The sequence below is a fragment of the Mus caroli genome, unplaced genomic scaffold (assembly GCF_978045245.1).
Source record: "Mus caroli unplaced genomic scaffold, Mus_caroli_1 scaffold_11, whole genome shotgun sequence".
Lineage (NCBI taxonomy): Eukaryota > Metazoa > Chordata > Mammalia > Rodentia > Muridae > Mus > Mus caroli.
In genome coordinates, this window is record NW_028227266.1 from 32,759,501 (window position 1) to 32,785,297 (window position 25,797).

The 25,797-nt window shown below is 39.5% G+C and overlaps 2 protein-coding genes across 3 annotated transcripts; one reads left to right on the forward strand and one right to left on the reverse strand.

The window, feature by feature from the left end:
• Positions 1 to 8,573: 8,573 nt before the first annotated feature.
• Positions 8,574 to 9,949, forward strand: Pate2 (prostate and testis expressed 2). Of its 2 annotated transcripts, none has more exons than XM_021171206.1 (4): positions 8,574 to 8,616; positions 8,761 to 8,784; positions 9,365 to 9,496; positions 9,813 to 9,949. In XM_021171206.1, the coding sequence occupies exons 1-4, from the start codon at positions 8,574 to 8,576 to the stop codon at positions 9,947 to 9,949; spliced, it is 336 nt and encodes a 111-aa protein (XP_021026865.1). The 2 variants fall into 2 exon arrangements, with proteins under 2 accessions (XP_021026865.1, XP_085684368.1); XM_085828242.1 differs by having other exon boundaries at positions 8,586 to 8,616; positions 9,368 to 9,496.
• Positions 9,950 to 13,262: 3,313 nt separating this feature from the next.
• LOC110302542 (ARL14 effector protein-like) lies at positions 13,263 to 13,782 on the reverse strand. The gene has a single exon (XM_021173350.2). The coding sequence runs from the start codon at positions 13,771 to 13,773 to the stop codon at positions 13,315 to 13,317; it is 459 nt and encodes a 152-aa protein (XP_021029009.2). The 5' UTR covers positions 13,774 to 13,782; the 3' UTR covers positions 13,263 to 13,314.
• Positions 13,783 to 25,797: the final 12,015 nt, after the last annotated feature.

The window sequence follows — 25,797 nt, forward strand, 5'->3', positions numbered from 1 at the left end:
CTCAATGATACCTGAGTCAAGGAAGAAAAAAAGAAATAAATTAAAGACTTTAGAGTTTAGTAAAAATGAAGCCACAACACACCCAAACTCATGGGACACAATGCAAGCATTCCTATGAGGAAAACTCATAGCTCTGAGTGCCTCCATAAAGAAACTAGAGAGAGCATACACTAGCAGCTTGACAGCACACCTAAAAGCTCTAGAACAAAGAAAGCAAATTCACCTAAGAGGTGTAGACAGCAGGAAATAATCAAACTTAGGGCTGAAATCAACCAAATGGAAAGAAAAAGAACTATACAAAGAATCAACCAAACCAGAAGCTGGTTCTTTGAGAAAGTCAACAAGATAGATAAACCCTTAGCCAGACTCACTAGAGGGCACAGGAACAGTATCCTAATTAACAAAATCAGAAATGAAAAGGGAGACATAATAACAGAACCAGAGGAAATCTAAGACATCATCAGATCCTACTACAAAAGAATATACTCAACAAAACTGGGAAACCTGGACGAAATGGACAAATTTCTAGACAGATACCAGGTACCAAAGTTAAATCAGGATCAGACATATGACCTAAACAGTCCCATATTCCCTAAAGAAATAGAAGCAGGCATTAATAATCTCCCAACCAAAAACAAAACAAAACAAAACAAAACAACAACAACAACAAACCCAGGACCAGATGAGTTTAGTGCAGAGTTCTATCAGACCTTCAAAGAAGACCTAATTCCAATTCTCCTCAAACTATTCCGCAAAATAGAAACAGAAAGTGATCTACCCAGTTCATTCTATGAATTCACAATTACTCTGATACCTAAAACACATAAAGACTGAACAATGAAAGAGAACTTCAGACCAATTTCCCTTATGAATATCGATGCAAAATTACCCAATAAAATTCTCGCTAACTGAGTCTACGAACACATCAAAATGATCATCCATCATGATCAAGTAGACTTCATCCCAGGGATGCAGGGATGGTTTAATATATTGAAATCCATCAACAGAATCCACTATATAAACAAACTCAAACACAAAAGTCACATGATCATCTCCTTAGATGCTGAGAAAGCATTTGACAAAATCCAACACCCATTCATGATAAAAGTCTTGGAAAGATCAGGAATTCAAGGCCCATACCTAAGCATAATAAAAGCAATATACAGCAAAACAGTAGCCAACATCAAACTAAATGGAGAGTAACTCAAAGGAATGGCACTAAATTCAGGGACTAGACAAGGCTGCTCATTTTCTCCCTACCTATTCAATATAGTACTTGATGTTCTAGCCAGAACAATTCGACAGCAAAAGGAGATCAAGGTGATACAAATTGGAAAGGAAGAAGTCAAAATATCACTTTTTGCAGATGTTATGATAGTATATATAAGTGACCCCAAAAATACAACCAGAGAACTCCTAAACCTGATAAACAGCTTCAGTGTAGAAAATGGTGTGTTGAAGTCTCCCACTATTATTGTGTGAGGTGCAATGTGTGGTTTGAGCTTTACTAAAGTATCTTTAATGAATGTGGCTGCCCTTGTATTTGGAGCATAGATATTCAGAATTGATAGTTCCTCTTGGAGGATTTTACCTTTGATGAGAATGAAGTGCCCTTCCTTGTCTTTTTTGATGACTTTGGGTTGGAAGTCAGTCTTATCAGATATTATAATGGCTACTCCAGCTTGTTTCTTCCTACCATTTGCTTGGAAAATTGTTTTCCAGCCTTTCATTCTGAGGTAGTGTCTATCTTTTTCTCTGAGATGAGTTTCCTGTAAGCAGCAAAATGTTGGGTCCTGTTTCTGTAGCCAGTTTGTTAGTCTATGTCTTTTTATTGGGGAGTTGAGTCCATTGATATTAAGAGATATTAGGGAGAAGTAATTGTTGCTTCCTTTTATTTTTGTTGTTAGAGTTGGTGTTCTGTTCTTGTGACTGTCTTCTTTTAGGTTTGTTGAGGGATTACCTTCTTGCTTTTTCTAGGACGTGGTTTCCGTCCTTGTATTGGTTTTTTTCTGTTATTATCCTTTGAAGGGCTGGATTCGTGGAAAGATAATGTGTGAATTTGGTTTTGTCGTGGAATACTTTGGTTTCTCCATCTATGGTAATTGAGAGTTTGGCTGGGTATAGTAGCCTGGTCTGGAAATTGTGTTCTCTTAGTTTCTGTATAACATCTGTCCAGGCCCTTCTGGCTTTCATAGTCTCTGGTGAAAAATCCGGCGTAATTCTGATAGGCTTGCCTTTATATGTTACTTGACCTTTTTCCCTTACTGCTTTTAGTATTCAATCTTTATTTAGTGCATTTGTTGTTCTGATTATTATGTGTCGGAAGGAATTTCTTTTCTGATCCAGTCTATTTGGAGTTCTATAAGCTTCTTGTATGTTCATGGGCATCTCTTTCTTTAGTTTTGGGAAGTTTTCTTCTATAATTTTGTTGAAGATATTTGCTGGTCCTTTGAGTTGAAAATCTTCATTCTCATCTACTCCTATTATCCGTAGGTTTGGTCTTCTCATTTTGTCCTGGATTTCCTGGATGTTTTGAGTTAGGATCTTTTTGGATTTTGTATTTTCTTTGATTGTCGTGCCGGTGTTCTCTATGGAGTCTTCTGCACCTGAGATTCTCTCTTCCATCTCTTGTATTCTGTTGCTGATGCTCGTATCTATGGTTCCAGATTTCTTTCCTAGGGTTTCTATCTCCAGCGTTGCCTCAATTTGGGTTTTCTTCATTGTCTATACTTCCCTTTTTAGGTCTTGGATGGTTTTATTCAATTCCATCACCTGTTTGGTCTGGTTTTCCTGCAATTCTTTAAGGGATTTTTGTGCTTCCTCTTTAATGTCTTCTACCTGTTTAGCATAATTCTCCTGCAATTCTTTAAGGGATTTTTGTGCTTCCTCTTTAATGTCTTCTACCTGTTTAGCAGTGTTCTCCTGCAATTCTTTAAGGGATTTTTGTTCTTCCTCTTTTATGTCTTCTACCTGTTTAGCAGTGTTCTCCTGTATTTCTTTAAGTGTGTTATTAAAGTCCTTCTTGACGTCCTCTACCATCATCATGAGATATGCTTTTAGATCCGGGTCTAGCTTCTCCGGTGTGTTGGGGTGTCCTGAACTGGGCGAAGTGGGAGTGCTGGGTTCTGATGATGGTGAGTGGTCTTGGTTTCTGTTAGTAAGATTATTACGTTTACCTTTCACCATCTGGTAATCTCTGGGGTTAGTTGTTATTGTTGTCACTGTTTAAAGATTGGAGCAGACGCTGTGTTCCACTCACCAGAAGTCTCAAGATCCTGTGGCGGATGTCGTGGGTAGCTGGCGGGTGTCAGCTGACCCCGCGCCCTAGCTATCCCGGTGCTGGTCAGACCGGAAGAGGCTTGTGGCTCTACTCAGGCCAGTTTTCCGCCTCCCTAACCAATCCAGTCTCAGGTCCCGCACGCAATTTGATTGGACAGAAGCTGTGTTCCCCTCACCAGAAGTCCCATGATCCTGTGGCGGGTGTTGTGGGTAGCTGGCGAGTGTCAGCCGACCCTGTGCCCTAGCTACTCAGGTGCTGGTCAGACCAGAAGAGGCTTGTGGCTCTACTCAGGCCGGTTTTCTGCCTCCCCAACCAAAGCAGTCTCAGGTCCTGCGTGATTGGACTGGAGCAGAAGCTGTGTTCCACTCACCAGAAGTCTCAAGATCCTTTGGCGGGTGTCGTGGGTAGCTGGCGGGTGTCAGCTGACCCCGCGCCCCAGCCACCCCGGTGCTGGTCAGACAGGAAGAGGCCTGTGGCCCCACTCAGGCCGGCTTTCTGCTTCCCTAACTAAGGCAGTCTCAGGTCCCACGCGATTGGATTGGAGCAGACGCTGTGTTCCACCCACCAGAAGTCCCAAGATCCTGTGGCGGGTATCGTGGGTAGCTGGCGGGTGTCATCCGACCCTGCGCCCTAGCTACTCTGGTGCTGGTCAGACCGGAAGAGCCACTAGGCTTTTCTTATCTCTCAAATATACAGATACTTGAATATTCTATATCTTTTCTACTAAAAGTACGTTCTTGTTTAGTAATTTTATCATACGTGTTTATTGTAATAGTTTTCATGTAATCATTGTGTCTTTGACAGTGTCAGACAGAACTCAGCCTTGCTCTAGAATTCTTGAAAATAACAGAGTAATAAAATTTGCAGCTAAACCTCAGTTTTATTTTTTATTGTGTGATATAATTACTATTTTTGGCAGGCCTGGTTTCAGACATGTGAGAGCTCATATAACTGTGGTATGCACATGTGTGTATATATGTGTGGCTATAGTCATTTTTGGATGATTTTAAATTTCACTTGTGTCATTAAGTGACTTTTGTTCTCCTCTTCCAAGACACTGTTTTTTTTCAAGATATTATCTTGGCTAATTTGAAACTAAAGATAAGAATGTAATTGAAGAACAAAGCTATTGCTAACTTCCCAGCCTGTTTAGAGAGTTCTATAATTACCTTAGGCATGATGTCTTAGATCAAAAATTTCTACTTTCTATTATGAGTCCTGTCTTTGGAAGTGCAGATGTTGGATAAGCATTACTTAATGATATGAAGAAAATCAGATCAACAGTCCAACAAAAAGACCAGCAAACTATAGATAAATAAGAACTGCAAAAATCTTTGTGTTTAAAATCTCTATGTAAGAACAATGCCTTATTCAGTCACAGACAAGCATTTTCAGGCAGCAGATAGGAACAAAGTCAGATACCCACAGCCAGAAATTGTCTGTACAGTCTAAATGGGATGTCTCCATTAAATCCCTCCCCTCATACCTCAGAGAACCCTATGAATGAGGAGGCAGAAAGAATGTAAGAGGCAGAGGGATGGAAGACAAGACCCTCTGAATCAATTAACAGGCGACTATGAACTCACAAAGACTGAAGCAGCAAGCACAGGGCCTACCCAGGTGTATTAGTTAGGGTTTTACTGCTGTGAACAGACACTATGACCAAGGCAAGTCTTATAAAAAACAACATTTAATTGAGGCTATCTTACAGGTTCAGAGGTTCAGTCCATTATTATCAAGGTGGGAGCATGGCAGCATCCAGGCTGTCATGGAGCAGGCACAGCTGAGAGTTCTATGTCTTTATCCAAAGGCTGCTAGTGGAAGACTGACTTCCAGGCAACTAGGGTGAGGAGGGTCTTAAGCCCACACCCATAGTGACACACCTACTCCAACCAGGTCACACCTATTCCAACAAGGCCACACCTCCAAATGGTGCCACTCCCTGGTCCAAGGATATACATGACACCAGGTCTCTACCAAGTTCTCTTGCATACCTATTACAGCCTTTATCTTAGGATTTTATGAGACCCCTGAGTGTGTGAACAAGGGCTCTTTGGTTCTTGTTCCTGCTGTTAGGACTCTTGTTGGTGCTACTTGTCCCTCTTCGATGTGATTGTTTTTGCTTTATCTTATTATATTTTATTTTGTTGTATTTGGTTGTTAGCTCTTAGAAGCCTGTTCTTTTGTAATGAAAGGCAGAAATGAAGTGTATCTGGAGGGGAGATGATGTGGGGAGAAACTGGAAGGAGTAGAGAGAGGGGAGACTATAATCAAGATATATGTAAAAAGAATCTGTTTTTGATAAAAGAAAAAAATGGAAAAAATCTCCCTATGTATTATCTACATGTATTTATGTTTTTATACTGTTGAATGGTAGTAAGTTGGGTTATAAATGAATGGCCACATACATGAAATTATTAAATTAGCCCATATTATTTTTAGTAAAAGTTGTATAATTAAAGTTTATGTGCAAAATCCCTGGCTCTGACAGCCCCAATAGGATAAGCTTCAATAGAAATCTAAAAATGCCAAAGCTATTAATGAGATCATGCATAGGTGTGGTGTGCACATGTGTATATATGTGTGTGGGTGTAATTTTTAGGATGTTTTTAAATTTCACTAATGTGATGTCAAAGAGCAGAGAGAATCAATTTAACAGATGTGGCTATGTTGGTAGAAGCAACTGGTGAAAAGTTGGATGTCACCAGGTCTATATTTGTGGTACTGACATGAGTTTTATTTTTAAATAGAAAACACACTTAAACTGTCTAACTGGACAGGCTTGATCATTGCACAGTTCATCTAAGATGATCTAAGAAGAACTTATTGCTTAAGGGGATTTGTTAGTTCTCAAAAGGTGGTTGTTACTATTTCAAAGTGTACCCTTAACTTCATGGATGATTGCTCTAATCCATGCAGTCATACAACTAGGCCTTTCAGTCACTGGACTTATCATACTGAGACAATGATTAATTGTCTGTCGAACACACTTATGCACAGGGTTAAGCAGATAACCCTAAGACAAGGAGGCAGGCACAGAATGAATACTCTTTCTCCCCATCCTCAATGCTCTCACCACTGGCTGTTTGTCTCCTGGCCATTTCATCTTCCTGGCAGAATGCCAACGAGCCCCACTTCTACTAACAGAAAATCTGGTGTAGGGTCCAGAAAAGGGCACAGAGAGGTGTCAGGAAGAGCACATGTGCACAGCTCTTACCCACTGCTGCCACATGCCAGCCTTTCCCAACTCTTGGCAATTCTCTCCTATATTTTTCTCTTAATAAAATAACTCCATTATAATTAAAATGGAAATTTGTGTCTGAAATACTTTCAATAGTCTCCCAAAACCTATTTTCTCTTTACTCTCTATACAGCAGACAATTTGCAGGCCCAGGTCTCCCACATTCACATCCTTGGGGCTGCTTATCCATGCTCCCAACATCAGGGTCAGCTCTCCTGTGCTGCCCAGGTGGTGTGCAGGGCCCATTCTCCAAAGTGAAGAGTGTGTCCCAAGTGTCCCAAGCTTCAGCAGGTGAGGGACAGGGACAACTCAGCTCTCCTTATTATCCCAGGGCCAGCTCTCAGGGCCAGCTCCCTTGCTCTCATTAGCTTGGGTCAAAAGAGAGAGGGGGGAATGTCTCCTTCACCAATGCCATCACACACACACACACACACACACACACACACACACACACACACACACACAGGGTTGTGGTGGGAGGATATCTCTTCTTCATCCAGTCTATCAGTTAGGACATACGTGGCAGGGGCAGCTCTCCCATGCTCATACCCTCAGAGATGGCTCACCCTAACCCCCAAATGTGTGGGGCCCTCTATCCTGAGTACTGCAGCTGGCTAGGGGGTGGGCCAGCCCTCTTGCTCTCATATTTCCAGGGCCAGCTCTCCTACAATGCCCAAGTGAGGTGTGCGACCAGTTCTGCACAGCCCTCAGACATCATCATTTCCCTGGGGGGCAGCTGAGACTAGCGATATCTGCTTGGTCTTTGATGGTAACAGATCCCTCCTACTGCAAGGCTGCAAACCTAGAAGTGACCCTGATGGCAGCAATGCCAGGACCCCACCATGGTCCCAGGTGGCATCACTGGCTACTCATATCAGACTGTTCCTTACTACCCTCAACTTTTCATTTTTGCCTCTCTTCATTGTGCCCATACTCTTGTTTCTTTTTCTATTCAATTTCTCTATCACTTACTGGCTCCTGTTAGTGGTGCCTGGGGTCATCTCAGGAATGGTCTCAGGAGTGCTAAGCCCTGCTTGTGCATTATGGCAAGGAAAGGTATATGTGAAGGTTTGGAGGGAGGGAATAGAAGGGAGAAATGGTATAATTATATAACCTTATAAATTAAAAAAATCTGGTAGACCTTATTGTTCTGTGGTGAATGAGGTATGAATGCAAAAGTAGATGTAGCAAGGCTACCATTCATTCAACTGACAGATATTTATTAGATATTTTTTATGTTCAAAGCTCCACACTATAGGTTGTGCCAGACTAAATAAAAGAAAATGTTTGCTTTGTCCTTGTGAAAAAGCCAAGGAAGAACAGATATACAAGGTCAGGTAGTGAGACAGAGTGGAAACCAGAAGTGTCATTTTCCATAGACTGCTAAGGTTTATGAATGCTGTTGTATTTGGTCAGGCAGCATCAACGTGAATATGGCAGGAGAAGACATTGGAGAGGCAGCTAGCACTTATTTTCCCTGAAGAGTTCTCTGTCAGCTCAAAGAGTGTTGAATACTTTTCTAAATATGCAGAGAAGTCATTGGAGGATTTGAATTCACAATGTGACACCTGTGACTTGTAAACAACTCTCTGGCTCATACCTGGAGAACTCACCATGAAGGGGCAAAAGTAGAAACAAGGAAGCCAAAGAAAAATAAAGGTATTGGTTGGTCACGATAACAATGGCTTAGATCATGGTGAGGGCATATAGAGAAAAATGTGTGAAGCTGCGGGGAAATCAGTAGGGAAAGTGGATGAGCTTCACTGTCATTCTCCTTTGCAGGTGGGACAGAGGGAGCTCTAAAGAAGAACTCCAAGTTCACCAAGGCCTGCCTCCTGGAAACAGGAACAAATTTGATGAGTTAGGATTTGGGAGTCTATCTTGAGGGAGTCAAACACAATGTCTTGATCATGGGAACCAGAAGTACTGTCAGTCCCGGATAATTTATGATGTAATTTAGGTGAACAGCCTAAGGACAGGTCACCGTCTCCTCTCAAGGGAGAAAAGAGCCAGTACCTTCCTCAGAAAGCTGCTGAAGACAAGGGCTGCAGGATGTTTGTGCTGGTGATGATCTGTCTGTTCTGCCAGTATTGGGGTAAGTCCTGGTGATAATGATAAAGCTGATGGCTACTTAAGAAGTGGCCAGATGCTGGCGAAGGAGGGTTTCCAAACTGGCTGTTGGGGATGTGGAAGTCTATGAGATTGTAACAAAGGAGATTGCTTTTCCTTCTCTTCACAGGTGTCCTTAATGAGCTTGAAGAAGGTATGACCATAGCTGGCATAAAGTCTTTGGTAAACAGTTCATTTGTGACACATTCAAGAGTAAACCTCCCTTCCATTTACTACAGAATCCTGAGAGTCCAGTGTTCTCCTGGCTTATTTATTCTATGGCTATTAGTAAGGAGTTGTAATTACCTTTGTTTCATTTTACTTATTATAAATACCCATGGCAAAATATTCAGTCTATACAAGGTGCTTATTATGTCAATTCTATGGGTAAGTTCTACTGGAACTTGGACCTCCTTAAATGGTACACATTTGGTTTGTGTCTATAAGTATCCTCTTCACAATCCCAGCACTTGGGAGACAAAGGCAGGTGGATCTCTTTAAGTTCAAGCTCAGCCAGGGCTGCATAGGGAGATCTAATCTCAAACAAAAGAAACGAAACAAAACAAAACAGCAACAAAACCCCAAAGAAAACATTTCTCTCTCAAGATTATTATAGGAACTCTATTCTGGGAAGGTTACAACCCATTGTTCAATAGTAACTTCCTACAGAGAGGGCTCTAATTGCATAATTTTTCTACAGACCACATTCACTAAGTACTTCTTTATAAATCTAGAAGATCGTGGACTACTGTGTTATAAATGTAATAAATATCATCTTGGGTTATGCTATGGAATCATGACATCCTGCATCCCGAATCATAGACAGGCCTGTGCTGCTGAGAACTTTTACATACTCACAAAAAAAGGTAATGTGGGTAATGGAATGATGGGCAGCTAACCACACCTTCTCTTCTAAATGGCAGGTCCTTTCATGCTTAGGATGAGTGGGAGAGTGGAGTTGATGCAGATGAGTGGTCTTGTAAAGGCTGGAAAGATAGACCTTTCCTTAAGATAACACTGAGTGATAGAGGGGCTGATGTCTCTTGCTAGTTATGTATTGAAATCTCTTCTTTGAGTTAGCAACAAGTGCAGTAAACTATGGAAACTTGAAGATAGGTTATTACCAGAAACATGGAAGTGGGAAATAAAGTCTTCAAAGTTGTTTTCCTTTCACTTCCTCAGGGCAGAGCATGTATCATTATTCAAGGCTGTCATGTATGACCAACTGTGAGGACATCAACTTCCTGAGTTTTGAAAGGAGGACAGAGCTCATTTGTTGTAAGCACAGTAACTATTGCAACCTCCCAATGGGACTCTAGTTCTGAATTTATTATGGATTTGGTATCATTCTTCAACTTACTACCAACTCTCTTTCCCCCAAAGTTTGTATTTACTCTCCCCTCCTAACTTACTACAAATTGGAAAATCATTTGTCAGTGAAAAGAGAAGCAGTCATATGAGAAACTGGCTGGGAGCTCAGCCTCATTGCTAAGCAAATCTTTGCAAATTCTTTTTGTCATATCTAGCAGGACATTTTGATCTGTGGACAATACTGCCCATCATGAGAAGGCCCAGAATTTATCATCTCATATACCAAGCCACAAGGTTTTGGCTCAGAATGACATCCTAACTTTGTACAGGGAAATCTGTAAATATACTGTGTTGGTCTGCACCAAGTCTTCTGAGTTAAGATTTTGTTTGGACTAGCTCTGAGAATTCTTGGCACATTACTTATGGATTCTGGAGGTAAGAGAGAGTTAACCCGGCTTCCCAATTTGCTAATGATCTGAGACTTTTTTTTTTTGGCAAATCTCATGGGGGAAATATGAGAGGTGAGAAAAATCTGGTCAAGCACAGATATTAAACAACAAAATTAGAAATTTATGGAAATTGTTGTTTATGTAGAGACAGTGTGATGTGTCTGGATCTGATTGTATTATTGAGGCTGTGGTTCAATCAGGTGATTGGATTAGGGGTTCAGGCCTTGTTCAAAAGTGATTACTCAATATTCTGATGAAAGTGAAGAAAAAAACTGGATTTCTATAGTAGTTAAAGGTAACAGAATATGTAAAGATAGCATGAGCTATCATGTACTAGTTTCCTTTCTGTTGCTGTGATAAAACACTTTGACCAATACCAACTCAGGGTAGGAAAGGGTTTATCTAGTTTATACTTCTAGATAACAGTTCATCATGGAGTGCAGCCAGGACAGGAACTCAAGGTAGGAACCTGGAGGCAGGACTCATAGAGGGACAATGCTCGTCACAGTTTTATGCTTAGCTTGCTTTCTCATACAATACAGGACCAACTGTCTTGAAATGGTATTATCAACATTGGTCTGGACCCTCTTATGTCAATAAGAATAATCAAGATTGTTCTCCACAGACACGTCCACGAGTCAATTTGATCTAGGCAACTTCTTTTATGTTTTTATTTATTTATATTTATTTGGTTTTATTAATTTACTTTATATCCTGACTATAGTTCCTGGCCTTCCAGTTCCCCCTTCCCCTTCCTCTCCATTAACTCCTCCTCCCTCCTCCATTTATCTTCAGAAAATATGTATCAACCACTTATGAAGTTGTAGTAAGACTTTGCACATCCTCTCTTATTGAGGCTAAGACAAGACAGGCAGTAGGAGAAAAGGGTCCCAAAGGCAGGTGACAGAATCAGAGATATCTCTAGGCAACTTCTTAATTGAGGTCATATCCCTGTAGGTTTTGTCAAGTAGACAAGGTTAACATGGTGACATGTTTGGGTAATACTGTGTGCCACAGTAGTTAAAGTTATGAAGAGCAGAAAATGTGACAGAATAGAAAGGTAACATTATTAAGAGTGGAAACATACAGTTATTACATGATCAAGTACCAAGGTATAAACAAAACCAGAACAGCACAGACACTGGAGCATCCATATTGGGGCAAGACAGGCAGATGGTAACCACGTTTCTCTGGTTCAGAAGCCTATTGCAACTCCTGTTCTGGATTCCTATGAGCATTCTCAACTATATTAAGCCACATAAGATTCTCCAATGAACAAACTACTTCTCTTTTTTTTTCCAGCTTTCAACACTTCACATTTATTTAAAACAAAATTCTTGGTGGTTTAAAATAGTACCAAGTCACTAAGTCCCACTGTTTAAATACTTCCTTGCATTACATATCTAGTGTAACTTAAAGAAGTGCTTTTTATACAGGGCCCCCAGGCCTGTGACATCATCTGGGAAATTGTTTCAAATGTAAATTGAGTCACAGTACATACCTTAAGTTAGTAACTGAGGATTTGCGAGCCCCCCCCCAGACAATGAACATAAAAGAAACTCTGACTCAAAAATGGGGAAAATGAGTACGTTTGGCGTTAGAGGGATGGTTCAGATATTTAAAGCACATATGGCTCTTGAAAAGTCTGGTGACTCCCAGCACTGATTTCAAGTGGTTCATAAAAGCCAGTAACTCAAGCTCTGAAGAACCCAACATCGCTGGCCTCTGCAGGCACCTGCACTGATGTACGTAAGTTCACAAAATATACACACACACTCGCACATGAGCACAAAGAAATGAGTACATAGAAGGCAGAATTCAACTTTCCAGACACCTGCTACCGTATGTTAGAACAGAGACAGTCACATCATGCTTTCTGTCAGCTGCCCATCCATATATCCAACTAGTAAACATACAAACCACTCTGGGTATCACTGAAGGCGAACTTCCTTAAAGAACAAACAAAAAACAAACCCTGAAATACTGATTCAGTAAGGTAATGGGTTAATCACAGACTTTTAGCATATTCAAGTCTTTGCTTCTCAATTTAGTAAACTATATACAATTTAGTACAATATGAATGTTTGGTAATAAAAATATTGTAATTACCAAATTTAAGTTGAACATCAAAATATAAAAAATAAGACTAAAGATATACAGTACAAAGAACAAGTTGGCTTTTCTTAGTAATATGTGACATTCCAAGAAAAACATACATTTGGTTGTATGTTCTAGGTAACAGTGTTCAGATGCAGAGTTCTGCAAACCTTAAAATTATGGTGTTCTCAACCAGACACCCTGAGAAGGCAGAGGTGTAGCTTCAGGACAGAGTTGAGGGTGCTGCTAATGAGGAAGACTGAGTGTCCACTCTTGCAGCCTGTGGTCCAGCTGAGGAAGCTGAGAGGGTCTACACAATGATTGTCCAGTCTACAGCCATCTGTTGCACCAACACTTATCCAAGAGAAAGAAGCTTGACTTAAAAGTGTACATATATAAAATATATTCTCTATAGGGCCATACATTCATTCATGAATGTTTGTTGGTATGTATGTATGCATGCATGCATGTAGAAGGAATAGAAGCCAGGCATGATGTACTATACCTAAATTAATACAACTTGGGAAGCTAAGGCAAGAGAATTGCCATAAGTTCAAGGCCAGCCTGAGCTACAGAATAAGACCCTGTTTCAAAACAAACAAATGCACACCCTCACACACAAAGCACACACAGGCAGAGAGAGAGGGGAGGAGGGGAGGGGGAGGGGGAAGGGGAGAGGGAGGAGAGGGAGAGGAGAGGGAGAGGGACAGGGAGAGGGACAGGGACAGGGACAGGGACAGGGAGAGGGAGAGGGACAGGGACAGGGAGAGGGACAGGGAGAGGGACAGGGAGAGAGGTGAATCTAGCCATGAATCTATGCATAACATCTAGTCAGGAACACTAAATGGCAGGGTGTTGATGACCTCGCCAGACTCGGTGACGATGGCATCATAGACCCAGCGGCGGTTGCAGCGGCACTCCGGCCCACACTTGTTGGAGTTGCACTTGGGGCACGGGTAGAAGCATCCCAGGCAGTTCTTCTCCAGGCAGTCACATAGGTCCACGTCGTTACAGATCAGCCTGCCGCTTTTGTCGTACTTCTTCATCACCTTGTACTTCACAGAAAAGTATTCATTCATCTTTGACATCCGTGCTTTCTTTTTCTGCTGCCTTGTCTCGGGGTTAAAATCTGCCACCTGAGGTCCAGGGTTTTGAAATGCTAAGCACTTTAGCTGCCGTTCTATCTGTTGCAGTTGCTTCTGTCCAATCGGACTGCTTTTCTCTGGAAACATGTGGTTAGTGGGCTCTTGTTGAGTGGAGTTGTTCTTCTGTGATGGTTCAGTCATTTTGGCAAAATTCACAGGGATACCGCCCACCATAGCAGGAACCGGAGACAGCTGATCGCCTGTATCCACCGCCAGGAAGCAGAGAACCCAAACTACTTCTCTATTTGAAGAGTTAAAAGAACTTCCATCTTTGTCTTGTGTCTGAGAATGTCATTTTTACTTCTTTTTGAGAAATTCCCAATTTGGACTCTTAGAACTGGGATGGAAAACAAAAGAAAACAAAACAAAACAAGAACAACCACAACAACACAACACAACACAAAACAAAAAAACCCCAAAACCTAAAACCCCCAAACCAAACCAAACCAAACCAAACCAAACCAAACCAAACCAAACCAAACCAAACCAAACCAAACTAAACCAAACTAAAAAATGCATGGAGATGGTTTTTCAAAATAGACAAGCAGGTTGGAAAAACCAATGAAGTTGCATTTTAGTCTTTTTGAGTCAGAGGATGCAGAGTCTGGGTGCTTTACTCATGAAAGAGGAGACTCTTTGTTGCCAGGATTTTACACAACCTGAGTGAAAGTGTTCTATTCTTGAGGATATTTTCTTTTCTTTACCGACCATGGGCAATTCTACTCTGAAATTTGGGCAAACTAGAAGTAAAACCTGATTGAAAAATTTTCCTCACATGAGAACATTTATTCTTTAATCATCTGATGCTTTTCCTTCATGTGTTTCAATAGTTACACAGGGATTTTTACATATATGGTTTTAAGAGTTATATTTGGGCCAGCAACCTGTTAATCTGGAAGTGGCCAACAAATAATTCACACAACTTTATACATTAACCTAAAATGAATTCCACATATATTAAAACTTCAAATGTAAAATATCAAATAAATTTTGATTTTAAAAGTTTGTTTTGACTATTTTTCTTAGTTTTTAACACATGCTAAATTCTAAATATCTTACATATATTGCATATATATGAGTTGCTATCTAATTTTGCACATATTTTCACAGTTTCTATAATATAGACAAATCAATAGCTATGTAAACTGATAACAGGCTGGTGAAATAAATAAACAAGTATCCAAATTCCATTTTCTAGTCACATCTGTGACCACATAAATCCCCAAGTGATGCAACTTAAGGTGGGAAAGATTTATTTTGAACTTTGGTTTCAGGTTTCATAGTGGGGAAGGCATAGTAGGGTACATGAGGACAGGACATTACATTTTGAGCCTTTTACATATTGGAAGGTCAGGAAACACAGACTATACCTGAGCAGGAATGAGTTAGTAACTCTTAAAGCCTTCTGTGAGTGGCCTATTTCCTCAGGATAGGTCTTACATTCGAGTTTTTACATCCTCTCAAAACCAGATTACCAGCCAGGGTCCAAATATTCAAAGTCTGTGAGGGTCATTTCACATTGAAACCATAGCACAGGGGTGGTTATCACACCATTTTTATGAGAACTTTGTGTCAAAATTCATTAAGTAAACACTGACACTTGGCTCTTCTCCTTGATGTCCAGTGAGGATGAAGCTGGAGAGCATATTCATTTTGGTTTTGGACACCAGCCTTGGAAGTGATGTCTACTATATTACACTGCTTCCTTTCTCCCACTAGAGGTTGGAAAATTCTAGAAAGCCTTATGATAAGGAAGATATAGTTGCAGCCATCTTTGGAAAATGCAATTTGTTGCAAGTAGTTAATGGTAGAGCTGGAGTTTAATCCTGGACCTGTTTAGTTCCAAAGTCTATTCTAATTTTATCCTTACTATTAGATATCAACACTTTAAAAACAAACAAACAAACAAACACAACTTTATTTAATGTATGAGTACTCCACTGCATATACATCCACTTGCCTGAAGAGGACATCATATCCACCTGTAGATAGTCGGGAGCCACCATGTGGTTGCTAGAAATTGAACTCATGACCTCTGGAAGAGCAGCCTATACTCTTAACCGCTGAGCCATCTCACCAGCCCAGATATCAACACTTTTAAGCATCCACACAATCTAATGGTGGAAGAAGTTTTTCTAACTAAGATATCAGTTAGAAATGTTGATAAATTTTTACAACATATGAAAGTAAATAATATATTAAAACTATCTCTCTTGGAAAAATATGAATGTAATGGGAAAATATTATCTGATAAATATTTTTCTCCTCAATATACCAAAGCACTTTCATATAAATTAGAATAAAATAATAATGAGCAATTAAATAAATGACAAAAGCAATGTACAGGGGGAATATAAATTGTCATGGCATATAAAACAATATTCAGTGTCATTTGTAATACTAGAAATGCAAATAAACAAAAACTTCAGAACCATTGATTAATACATGACCAACAAGAAATGTTTTATGGATGGAGGCATACAGCTGCAAGGATAACCAGGAGAGATCCCAAATCCCCAACCCCCTGCCTGCTGTGTCTATCCCAAGCCCAACAGTCATCCTCTCTGCCATGTTCCCTCTCCATTCCATCTTACAGTCCAAACCTCTAACTACAATACCAGATACCTGCAGCTATCAGTGACTACCAGGTGAGACCCTTGTTCTAATTCGCTGCCTACTGACCCCTCTTGAAAAACCCTGCAGCAGCAAGCTCTGCTCTGCCCTGCCCCATTGGTATTCCTGCAGGCCTGCTGCATCTCAGGCAAACTCAGGTCTACAACCATCAGAGATCACCAGGTCTACCTGCATCCTTGGAGTCCTGCTACCACCTGGGTAAAGGAACAGCCTGAAGACATCAAGGCCTACTAGCTCTGTCTACACCTCTGGAAGCCCATGGACACCAAGGACAACCAGCTCTACCATTCCAGAGGCCTGCTGACATCAGGGATTACCAGCTCTACCTGAAGCCCCAGAGGCCTGCTGTCATTAGGTACTACCAGACCTGCTAACAATAGGGACAACCTGATGGCTAAAAGCCAGTATAAGAACACAATCAACAAAAGCCAGGGAAGTATGGCACCACCAGAATGCAGCTATCTTACTACATACAGCAAGCCCCGAATATCGTAATACATCTGAATCACGAGAAAATGACTTTAAGTCTAATCTTATGAAGATGATAGAGGCCTTTACAGAGGAAAGAAATAAATCACTTAAAGAAATACAAGAAAATGCACTCTAGCAGGGAGAGACCCTTAAAGAAGAAATAAATAAATATAAAGAAACACAAGAAAATACAATCAAACAGGTAAAAAAATGAATAAAAATTTCAAGATCAGAAAATGGAAATAGAAACAATAAAGAAAATATAAACCAAGGCAATCTTGGAGAGAGAAAACCTAGGAAAGGGAACAGGAGCTACAGATACAAGCATCACTAACAGAATACAAGAAATAGAAGAATCTCAAGTGCAGACAATACGATAGAAGAAATTGATACATTGGTCAAAGAAAATGCTGAAGCTAAAAAGTTTCTAAAACAAAACATTCAAGAAACTTGACACACTATGAAAAGACCAAACCTAAGAATAATAAGAATTTAAAAAGGAAAAGACTTCCAACTCAAAGGCCCAGAAAATATCTTAGAAAATCATAGAAGAAAATTTCCCTAATCTAAGGAAAGAGATGCCTATAAATGTACAAGAAACTTACAGAACATCAAAAAAGAATATCTTCTGGCCACATAATAATCAAAACACTAAATATATAGAACAAAGAATATTAAAAGCTGCATGGAATGAAAGCCAATTAACATATAAAGGCAGAACTTTTAATATTACAATAGACTTCTCAACAGAGACTTTAGAAGAAAGAAGGTCCTGGGCAGATGTCTTATATTCTCTAAGAGACCACAGTTATCACCCAAGACTATCTTATCCAGCAACATTTTCAATCACCATAGAGGGAGAAAACAAGATATTCTATGACAAAACCAAATTCAAACAATGTCTTTCCATTAATCCAGTCCTACAGAGGATAATAGAAGAAAAGCTGTAGTACAAGAAGAGTAACTACATCCAAGAAAATACAAGAAATAGATAATTGCACACCAGAAAATCCAAAAGAAGAGAAACAAACACTCTCTCTCTCTCTCTCTCTCTCTCTCTCTCTCTCTCTCTCTCTCTCTCTCTCTCTCTCACGGTACCACCACCAACATCAAAATAACATGAACTAACAATAATTGGTTATTAATATCTCTCAACATCAATGATCTCAATTCCCCAATAAAAAGACACAGGCTAACAGAGTGGATGTGAAAACAGGATCCATCATTCTGCTGCACCTGAGAAACACACTGAAGTAACAAAGACAGACATTATCTCAGAGTAAAGGTCTAAAAGATGATTTTCCAAGCAAATGGGCCCAAGAAACAAGGTGAAGTAGCCATTCTAATATCTACCAAAAATAGACCTTCAACTAAAAGTAGTCAAAAGAGATGGGGAATGTCACTTCATACTTCTCAAAGAAAAAGTCCACCAAGATGACATCTCAGATTTGAACGTGTATGCCCCAAATGTAAGAGCACCCATATTTATGAAAAAAATTACTAAAGCTTAAACCACACATTGAACCACACACATTAATGGTGGAAGACTTCAACAGACTGCTCTCATCAATTGACAGGTTATAGAGACAAAAACTAAACAGAGAAATAATGAAACTAACAGAGGTTATGAATCAGATGGATTTAACAGATATCTACAGAACCTTTTACCCCAAAACAAAAGATTATATCTTTTCAGCACCTCATGGAACCTTTTCCATAATTGACCATATACTTGATCAAAGCAAAGCAAAGCAAAGCAAAGCAAAGCAAAGCAAAGCAAAGCAAAGCAAAGCAAAGCAAAGCAAAGCAAAGCAAAGCAAAGCAAAGCAAAGCAAAGCAAAGCAAAGCAATCTTCAACAGATATAAGAAAATTCAAATAACTCCTTGTATCCTATCAGACAATCATGGATTAAAGGTATACTTCAGCAAAACCAGAAACAACAGAAAGCCTACATACTCATGGAAAGTGAACAACTCTATCCTCAATGATCAATGTGTCAGGGAAGAAATAAAGGAATTTAAGACTTTCTAGAATTCAACAAAAATGAAGGCACAACATACCCAAACTTATGGGACACAATGAAAGCAGTGCTAAGAGGAAAGTTTATAGCACTAAGTGACTTTATAAAGAAATTAAAGAGATCTTATACTAACAGTTTAAAAGTATAACTGAGTGCTCTAGAAAAAAAAAAAAACAAGCAAACACAACCAAGAGGCATAATTGGCTGGAAGTAGTCAAACTCTGGGCTCCAATTATACACAAAGAGACCAATATAAAGAATAAATGAAACCAAGAGCTAGTTCTTTGAGAAAATCAACATGAAATACAGACCCTTAGCCAAACTAACTGAAAAGCAGAGAGACAAATAAACAATAAACAAAATCAGAAATGATAGGGGGACCTAACAAGAGACACTGAGAAGGGGAGGGAGAATATGGAGAGGAGCTATGTGATGGAGGAGGGGGGATGGGAGAAGAAAGGGACTGATAATGGCAAGTAAATGAATAAGTAAATAAATTAATTAAAATAAAAACAATAAATAATGAAATGTTTTATGCTGTTAGGGATTATACAACAAACTCTACTAAGGGGACATAGTAATAAAGAGTCCCTTAGTTCCTACCTTTATTCATGTAAGTTGTACAACTCTCAACCCTTGTCAGAGAAGCTTCTTGTTTGTTGATGTCACCTAATACAGAGACCCATGATTGGTCAATTGTAAAGAAGAGACCAGAATGCCCAGCCTAAATGGAACATCTCTATCACATCCTCTTCCCCTAAAGGTGAGAGATCATCACAGAAGAAGGGAAAGAAAGACTGTAAGAGACAGAAAGAGTAGATGTCAGTAGAGAAACAGTATTTTCTGGCCATGGTAGCACAGCTGTACATATGAATTCATATAGGCTGAGACTGTATGCACAAGACCAAATGAGCCAAAATTTCAGCCCGGATGAGTCAAAGGCTCATGATGTCCCACAAAGTTTGAGGGACTATTGTCAATTGATAGCTGCTTGGGAAGGATTAGTTAGTTTTCTTCAGGAACTCCACATAAAACCAGAGACACTGAAACTTATTGAGGAGAAAGTAGGGAAAAGCCTTGAAGATATGGACACAGGGGAAAAGTCGGCCATCAGTGGAAAGAGAGGCCCATCGGTTGTGCAAACTTTATATGCTTTAGTACAGGGGAACGCCAGGGCCAAGAATTTTGAGTGGGTGGGTGGGGGAGCGTGTGGGGGACTTTTGGGATAGCAATGGAAATGTAAATGAAATAAATACCTAATTAAAAAAAGAAAAAAGATAAAATTAATACAATAAAAAAGAATTTCATAAATTAATTGTTTTTAATAGCTGAGTAGTACTCCATTGTGTGGATGTGCCACATTTTCTGTATCCATTCCTCTATTGAGGGACATCAGGGTTCTTTCTAGCTTCTGGCTATTATAAATAAGACTGCTATGAACATAAAAAAAAAAGAAAACACAAGGCAAAACACTTGAAGATAAAGGCCTAGATGAGACATTTCTGAAGAGGACTATAAAAGGAGAGGGATTGATTCCAAGAACTGTCAAATGGTACTATTGTGATAAATCATACAAAATTTTATATAAATAAAATAATATAAAATAAAAATAAATGACAAATTAAGAAGATTTTACATAGCAAAGGAAATAATCAGCATATTTATGGGGCAGCCCAAAATGGGAAATATATTTGTCAACTACAAAGCAGATATGAGATTAATAACTAGTATACATTAAACAAATTGCAAAAATTAAACATATGTAAATAAACCCATATCAACTAATTAAGAAGTAGGCTTTTTAAGTGAATAGACAGCATTCAGAATGCAAATGCAAATATTTGGCAAATATTTGAAACACTGTATAACGACCACAGCTACCTGATAACTGTAGCTCTCACTCCTCACCTAAGGAACTTCCTTTTGTAGCAGATGAAGACTATTACAGAAAATCATAACCAAACAACATGCAGAGTTGTGGATTGCAGCTCCAATAAATATATCTACAATACAACCCATGCACTTAAGGCACAGGGATTATTATGGAAGAGGCAGAAAGATTTTATGAGTTTGAGGAATAGTTTTTTTTGGGGGGGGGATGGGTGGGTGGAGGGATTGTGTCTCCTTGAAATATCAGAAGCTACATACATGAAGTTCTTCTAATATTACTGCATAAATATATTCTGAACATGAACAGCACCAGCAGTCATGCTAATTTAGAAGGGAGAAAGGTCAGGAAGCCTCAACACTAGACAAAGAACTACAGCAACTAAGGAGTGAGGAGAGATGGAGAAATGGTCTTCGTCAGGAAAAAGCACAACAACTGGTTATCCAACATGGCATGGTTAGCTCTGAAAACATACACAGACAAGTAACATTAGGTGTACTGAGTAGGTTGTATTTAGGAATAGATACACACACATATATGTATATACACATACCTGTATATATGTATATACACACAGGGACACAACAATAATTAAAGGAAAAGAGGTCATAAATTTGAAATAGAGCAAGGAGGGTGTACACAGGCATGTTTGGAGGGAGGAAAGAGAAGAGGAAATGATGTAATTAATACTCCTCCAGTTTAAAAAAAACTTAAAAGAATAAAAATGTCAATAAGGCATAACTAATAAGAAAATTACAAATGACATGCTATTAGAAGCTAATAGAGAACACACACACACAAACACTGAGTTAATTAAAAAGTGTCAGAGAAAAAGGAGAATAAAAAACTATTCCATAGGTGCATAAAATGCGCATCTCCTATCATTGAGCAAGTTTCAACAAAAAAGTACATTAAAAGCACTCACAGGTAGAAACACGAGCTCTGGGGGGGATACTGGTTAGTTCATATTGTTGTTCCACCTATAGGGTTGCCGACCCCTTTAACTCCTTGGGTACTTTCTCTAGCTCCTCCATTAGGGGTCCTGTGATCCATCCAATAGCTGACTGTGAGCATCCACTTCTGTGTTTGCCAGGCACTGGAAGAGCCTCACAAGACACAGCTATATCAGGGTCCTTTCAGCAAAATCTTGCTAGTGTATGCAATGGTGTTAGCGTTTGGAGGCTGATGTATCAGAAGATGGCCTAGTCAGCCATCATTGGAAAAAGAGGCCCATAGGTCTTGCAAACTTTATATGCCTCAGTACAGGGGAACGCCAAGGCCAAGAAGTGGGAGTGGGTGGGTAGGGGAGTGGGGGGGAGGGTATGGGCAACTTTTGGGATAGCATTGGAGATATAAATGAAGAAAATACCTAATAAAAAATAAAATAAAAATAAATAAACCTTAATTACAAATATTAATATCAAATAAATAAATAAATAAACAAATAAATAAATAAAACAAACCAAAAGCAAAACAAACAAACAAACAAAAAAAGCACTCACAGGGCCGGGGAGATGCTAAGCATGTAGATACTTGACATACAAGCTTCATGACTTGAGCTTGATTACCAGAGCTTGTGTAAAAGCCAGCTGCAGTGGTAAACACTTGTAATCCCAGTGCTGATGCAGCAAGATGGGAGGCAGACAGGACAACCAGTAGAAAAGCCCAGGCCAGATAACCTGAAGTACACAGTGCAGCAGTGGCAGAAAGAGATGCTGCCTCAAAAACAAGGTGGAAGCTTTTATCCACTTTCTCCTCTATAAGTTTTAGTGTCTCTGGTTTTATGTGGAGTTCCTTGATCCACTTAGACTTGAGCTTTGTTTAAGGAGATAAGAATGGATCAATTCACATCCTTCTACATGATAACCCCCAGTAAAGCCAACACCATTTGTTGAAAATGCTGTCTTTTTTCCACTGGATGGTTTTAGCTCTCTTGTCAAAGATCAAGTGACCATAGGTATGTGGGTTCATTTCTGGGTCTTCAATTCTATTCCATTGATATACCTGACTGTCGCTATAACAGTACTATGCGGTTTTTTCCCCACAATTGCTCCGTAGTACAGCTTGAGGTCAGGAATGGTGATTCCCCCAGAGGTTCTTTTATTGTTGAGAATAGTTTTTGCTATCCTAGGTTTTTATTATTCCAGATGAATTTGCAAATTGCCCTTTCTAACTCGGGAAAATATGGGCACAGGGGAAAAAGACTCAAAGATATGGGCACAGGGGAAAAATTCCCGAACGTAACAGCAATGGCTTGTGTTGTAAGATCAAGGATCGACAAATGGGACCTCATAAAATCACAAAGCTTCTGTAAGGCAAAAGACACTGTCAATAAAACAAAAAGGCCACCAACAGATTGGGAAAGGATTTTTACCAATCCTAAATCTGATAGGGGACTAATATCCATTATATACAAAGAACTCAAGAAGCTGGACTCCAGAAATTTAAATAATCCCATTAAAAATGGGGCACAGAGCTAAACAAAGAATTCTCAACTGAGGAATACCGGATGGCTGAGAAACACCTGAAAAAATGTTCAATATCCTTAATATCATCAGGGAAATGCAAATCAAAACAACCCTGAGATTCCACCTCACTTCAGTCAGAATGGCTAAGATCCAAAATTCAGGTGACAGCAGATGCTGATGAGGATGTGGAGAAAGAGGAACACTCCTTCATTGCTGGTGTGATTGCAAGCTGGTACAACCACTCTGGAAATCAGTTTGGTGGTTTTTCAGAAAATTAGACATAGTACTACCAGAGAATCCAGCAATACCTCTCTTGGGCATATACCCAGAAGATGTTCCAACTGGTAATAAGAACACATACTCCACTATGTTCATAGCAGCCTTAATTATAATAGCCAGAAGCTGGAAAGAACCTAGATGTTCCTCAACAGAGGAATGGATACAGAAAATGTGATACATTTACACAATGGAGTACTACTCAGCTATTAAAAACAATGAACTTATTAAATTCTTAGGCAAATGGATGGATCTGGAGGACATCATCCTGAGTGAGGTAACCCAATCACAAAAGAACCCACCTGATATGCACTCACTGATAAGTGGATATTAGCCAAGAAACTTAGAATTCCCAAGATACAATTTGCAAAACACATGAAAATCAAGAAGAAGGAAGACTAAAATGTGGATACTTTGTTCCTTCTTAGAACGGGGAACAAAATACCTATGGAAAGAGTTACAGAGACAAAATTTGGAGCTGAGACAGAAGGATGGACCATCCAGAGACTGCCCCACTCGGGGATCCATCCCATAATCAGCCACCAAATGCAGACACTATTGCATATGCCAGCAAGATTTTGCTGACAGGAGCTGTCTCTTGTGAGGCTCTTCCAGTGCCTGGCAAATACAGAAGTGTATCCTCACAGTCATCTATTGGATGGGACACAGGGCCCCTAAAGAAGGAGCTAGAGAAAGTACCCAAGGAGCTGAAGGGGTCTGCAACCCTATAGGAGGAACAACAATATGAACTAACCAGTACCCCCAGAGCTCATGTCTCTAACTGCATATATAGCAGCAGATGGCCTAGTTAGTCATCATTGGGAAGAGAGGCCCCTTGGTCTTGCAAACTTTATATGCCCTAATACAAGGTAATGCCAGGGCCAGGAAGCGGGAGTGTGTGGGTTGGGAAGCAGGGTTGGGGGAGTATATAGGGTACTTTCTGAAAAGCATCTGAAATGTAAATGAAGATAATATCTAATAAAAAAATTGTTAAAAAAGAAAGAACTGACTTCCAAAATGTTGTTCTCACAACACTGGGCATGTGTACACATGTACACCCTTCAAATATAAACACATTGAAAAAAGTTAAAAACCTATTTAGAAAGTGTCATTCTTTGTTTGTGTGAATCAATACTGGCAGCCAAATCTGGGTTCCCAGTGGTTAAGAGCAATTGCTCACTGAGTCATCTCTCCAGCCACAGAAGTGGCTCTCTGAAAAAATAAAACCAGTGGTTAAGAGCATTTGCTCCTAGAATTTTGATTTGTTAGCCAAGAACTGTTTCCGAGGATTTGAAGTGTAGAATCTGATGAATATGGGATCCTTATGTCCATGAAATAACAAGAATGGAGGTCTTTTTCCTGACTGGGAAAATTTTCATGTTATAGGGAAAGTGGGTTGTTGTAGCCCAGTGAGGCAGGGATGGCTTAGCTTGGCATCTAGAAGTACTATTTAAAAAACTCATGAAATGTTGGAACTGAAAACAGCAAAGCTTCTGAGGACTTGAATGCTCAAAATAGAAAGTCTCACATCCCCCCTTAAAGAGAGATAAAAGATCCAGAAGGTTCTATTCAGGGAGGCAGGTGAACAAGACACAGGCATGCATGTTATAGAGATCACTTGTTGATTCAAACAAACCCTGGACAGTTATGTACATTTCTTTTGTTTCTGAGGTAATGTTTCTTCTCCATCTCTTTATTGCTTCATGTAAGAATTGCTGTTGAATGACAAGTGAAATTGAGTGCATTCAAGAGTATTTACCATTAGCACAGAAAGGAATATCTGTGTTAATACTTCAAGATTAAGATAAATTTGGAACTGTCTCCTGGCAAATGGTGAGAAATTCTTTATGTGGAGGATAAATGAACCTTATTAGAGAAAGCCACAAAGTTATTTTTCTTGTTAAAGAGAGTCCAAATACATATAAAAGGGTGATATGTATATATATATATATATATATATATATATATATATATGCATACATATGTATATTACCAGTAAGGTGGCTGAGTTGGTTGTTAAATTATTATCTCTTACTTCCTCCAGCAGCAGATGGGAACAAATACAGAGACTTATAGCCAGACATCACTGGTGGTGAGTTTCTTAGGTTCAGTGAAGAGGGAATGAGAAAGGGTATATGAAGTATTTATGCAGATAGATTTTGCTCATGTTGTTATGTCTGAATATCATATTAGACTAAACCTCACAAGAACAGAGATCATGACTGTCACATCTAAGTATCTAGCACTACCTGGAATGTGGTGTGATTTGAATAAATGTTTTTCTTTAACAGATTGAAGGAGAGTTTGCAATGGGAGAGAGAGAGAGAAGAGAGAGAAGGGAGAGAACAATTATGGGGTATTGAAGAAATGTACTTCTTTTGTTCTCATAATAGGATTTAACCATCCT

What these genes read in the sequence shown, in the direction of transcription:
- LOC110302542 (XM_021173350.2), bottom strand. Translation starts at nt 13,773, where the DNA reads ATGACTGAACCATCACAGAAGAACAACTCCACTCAACAAGAGCCCACT.
- Pate2 (XM_021171206.1), top strand. Translation starts at nt 8,574, where the DNA reads ATGTTTGTGCTGGTGATGATCTGTCTGTTCTGCCAGTATTGGG. An exon ending in CCTTAATGAGCTTGAAGAAG is followed by an intron (nt 8,785 to 9,364) that starts GTATGACCATAG and finishes TTATAAATCTAG; the next exon opens with AAGATCGTGGACTACTGTGT. An exon ending in TTACATACTCACAAAAAAAG is followed by an intron (nt 9,497 to 9,812) that starts GTAATGTGGGTA and finishes TCACTTCCTCAG; the next exon opens with GGCAGAGCATGTATCATTAT.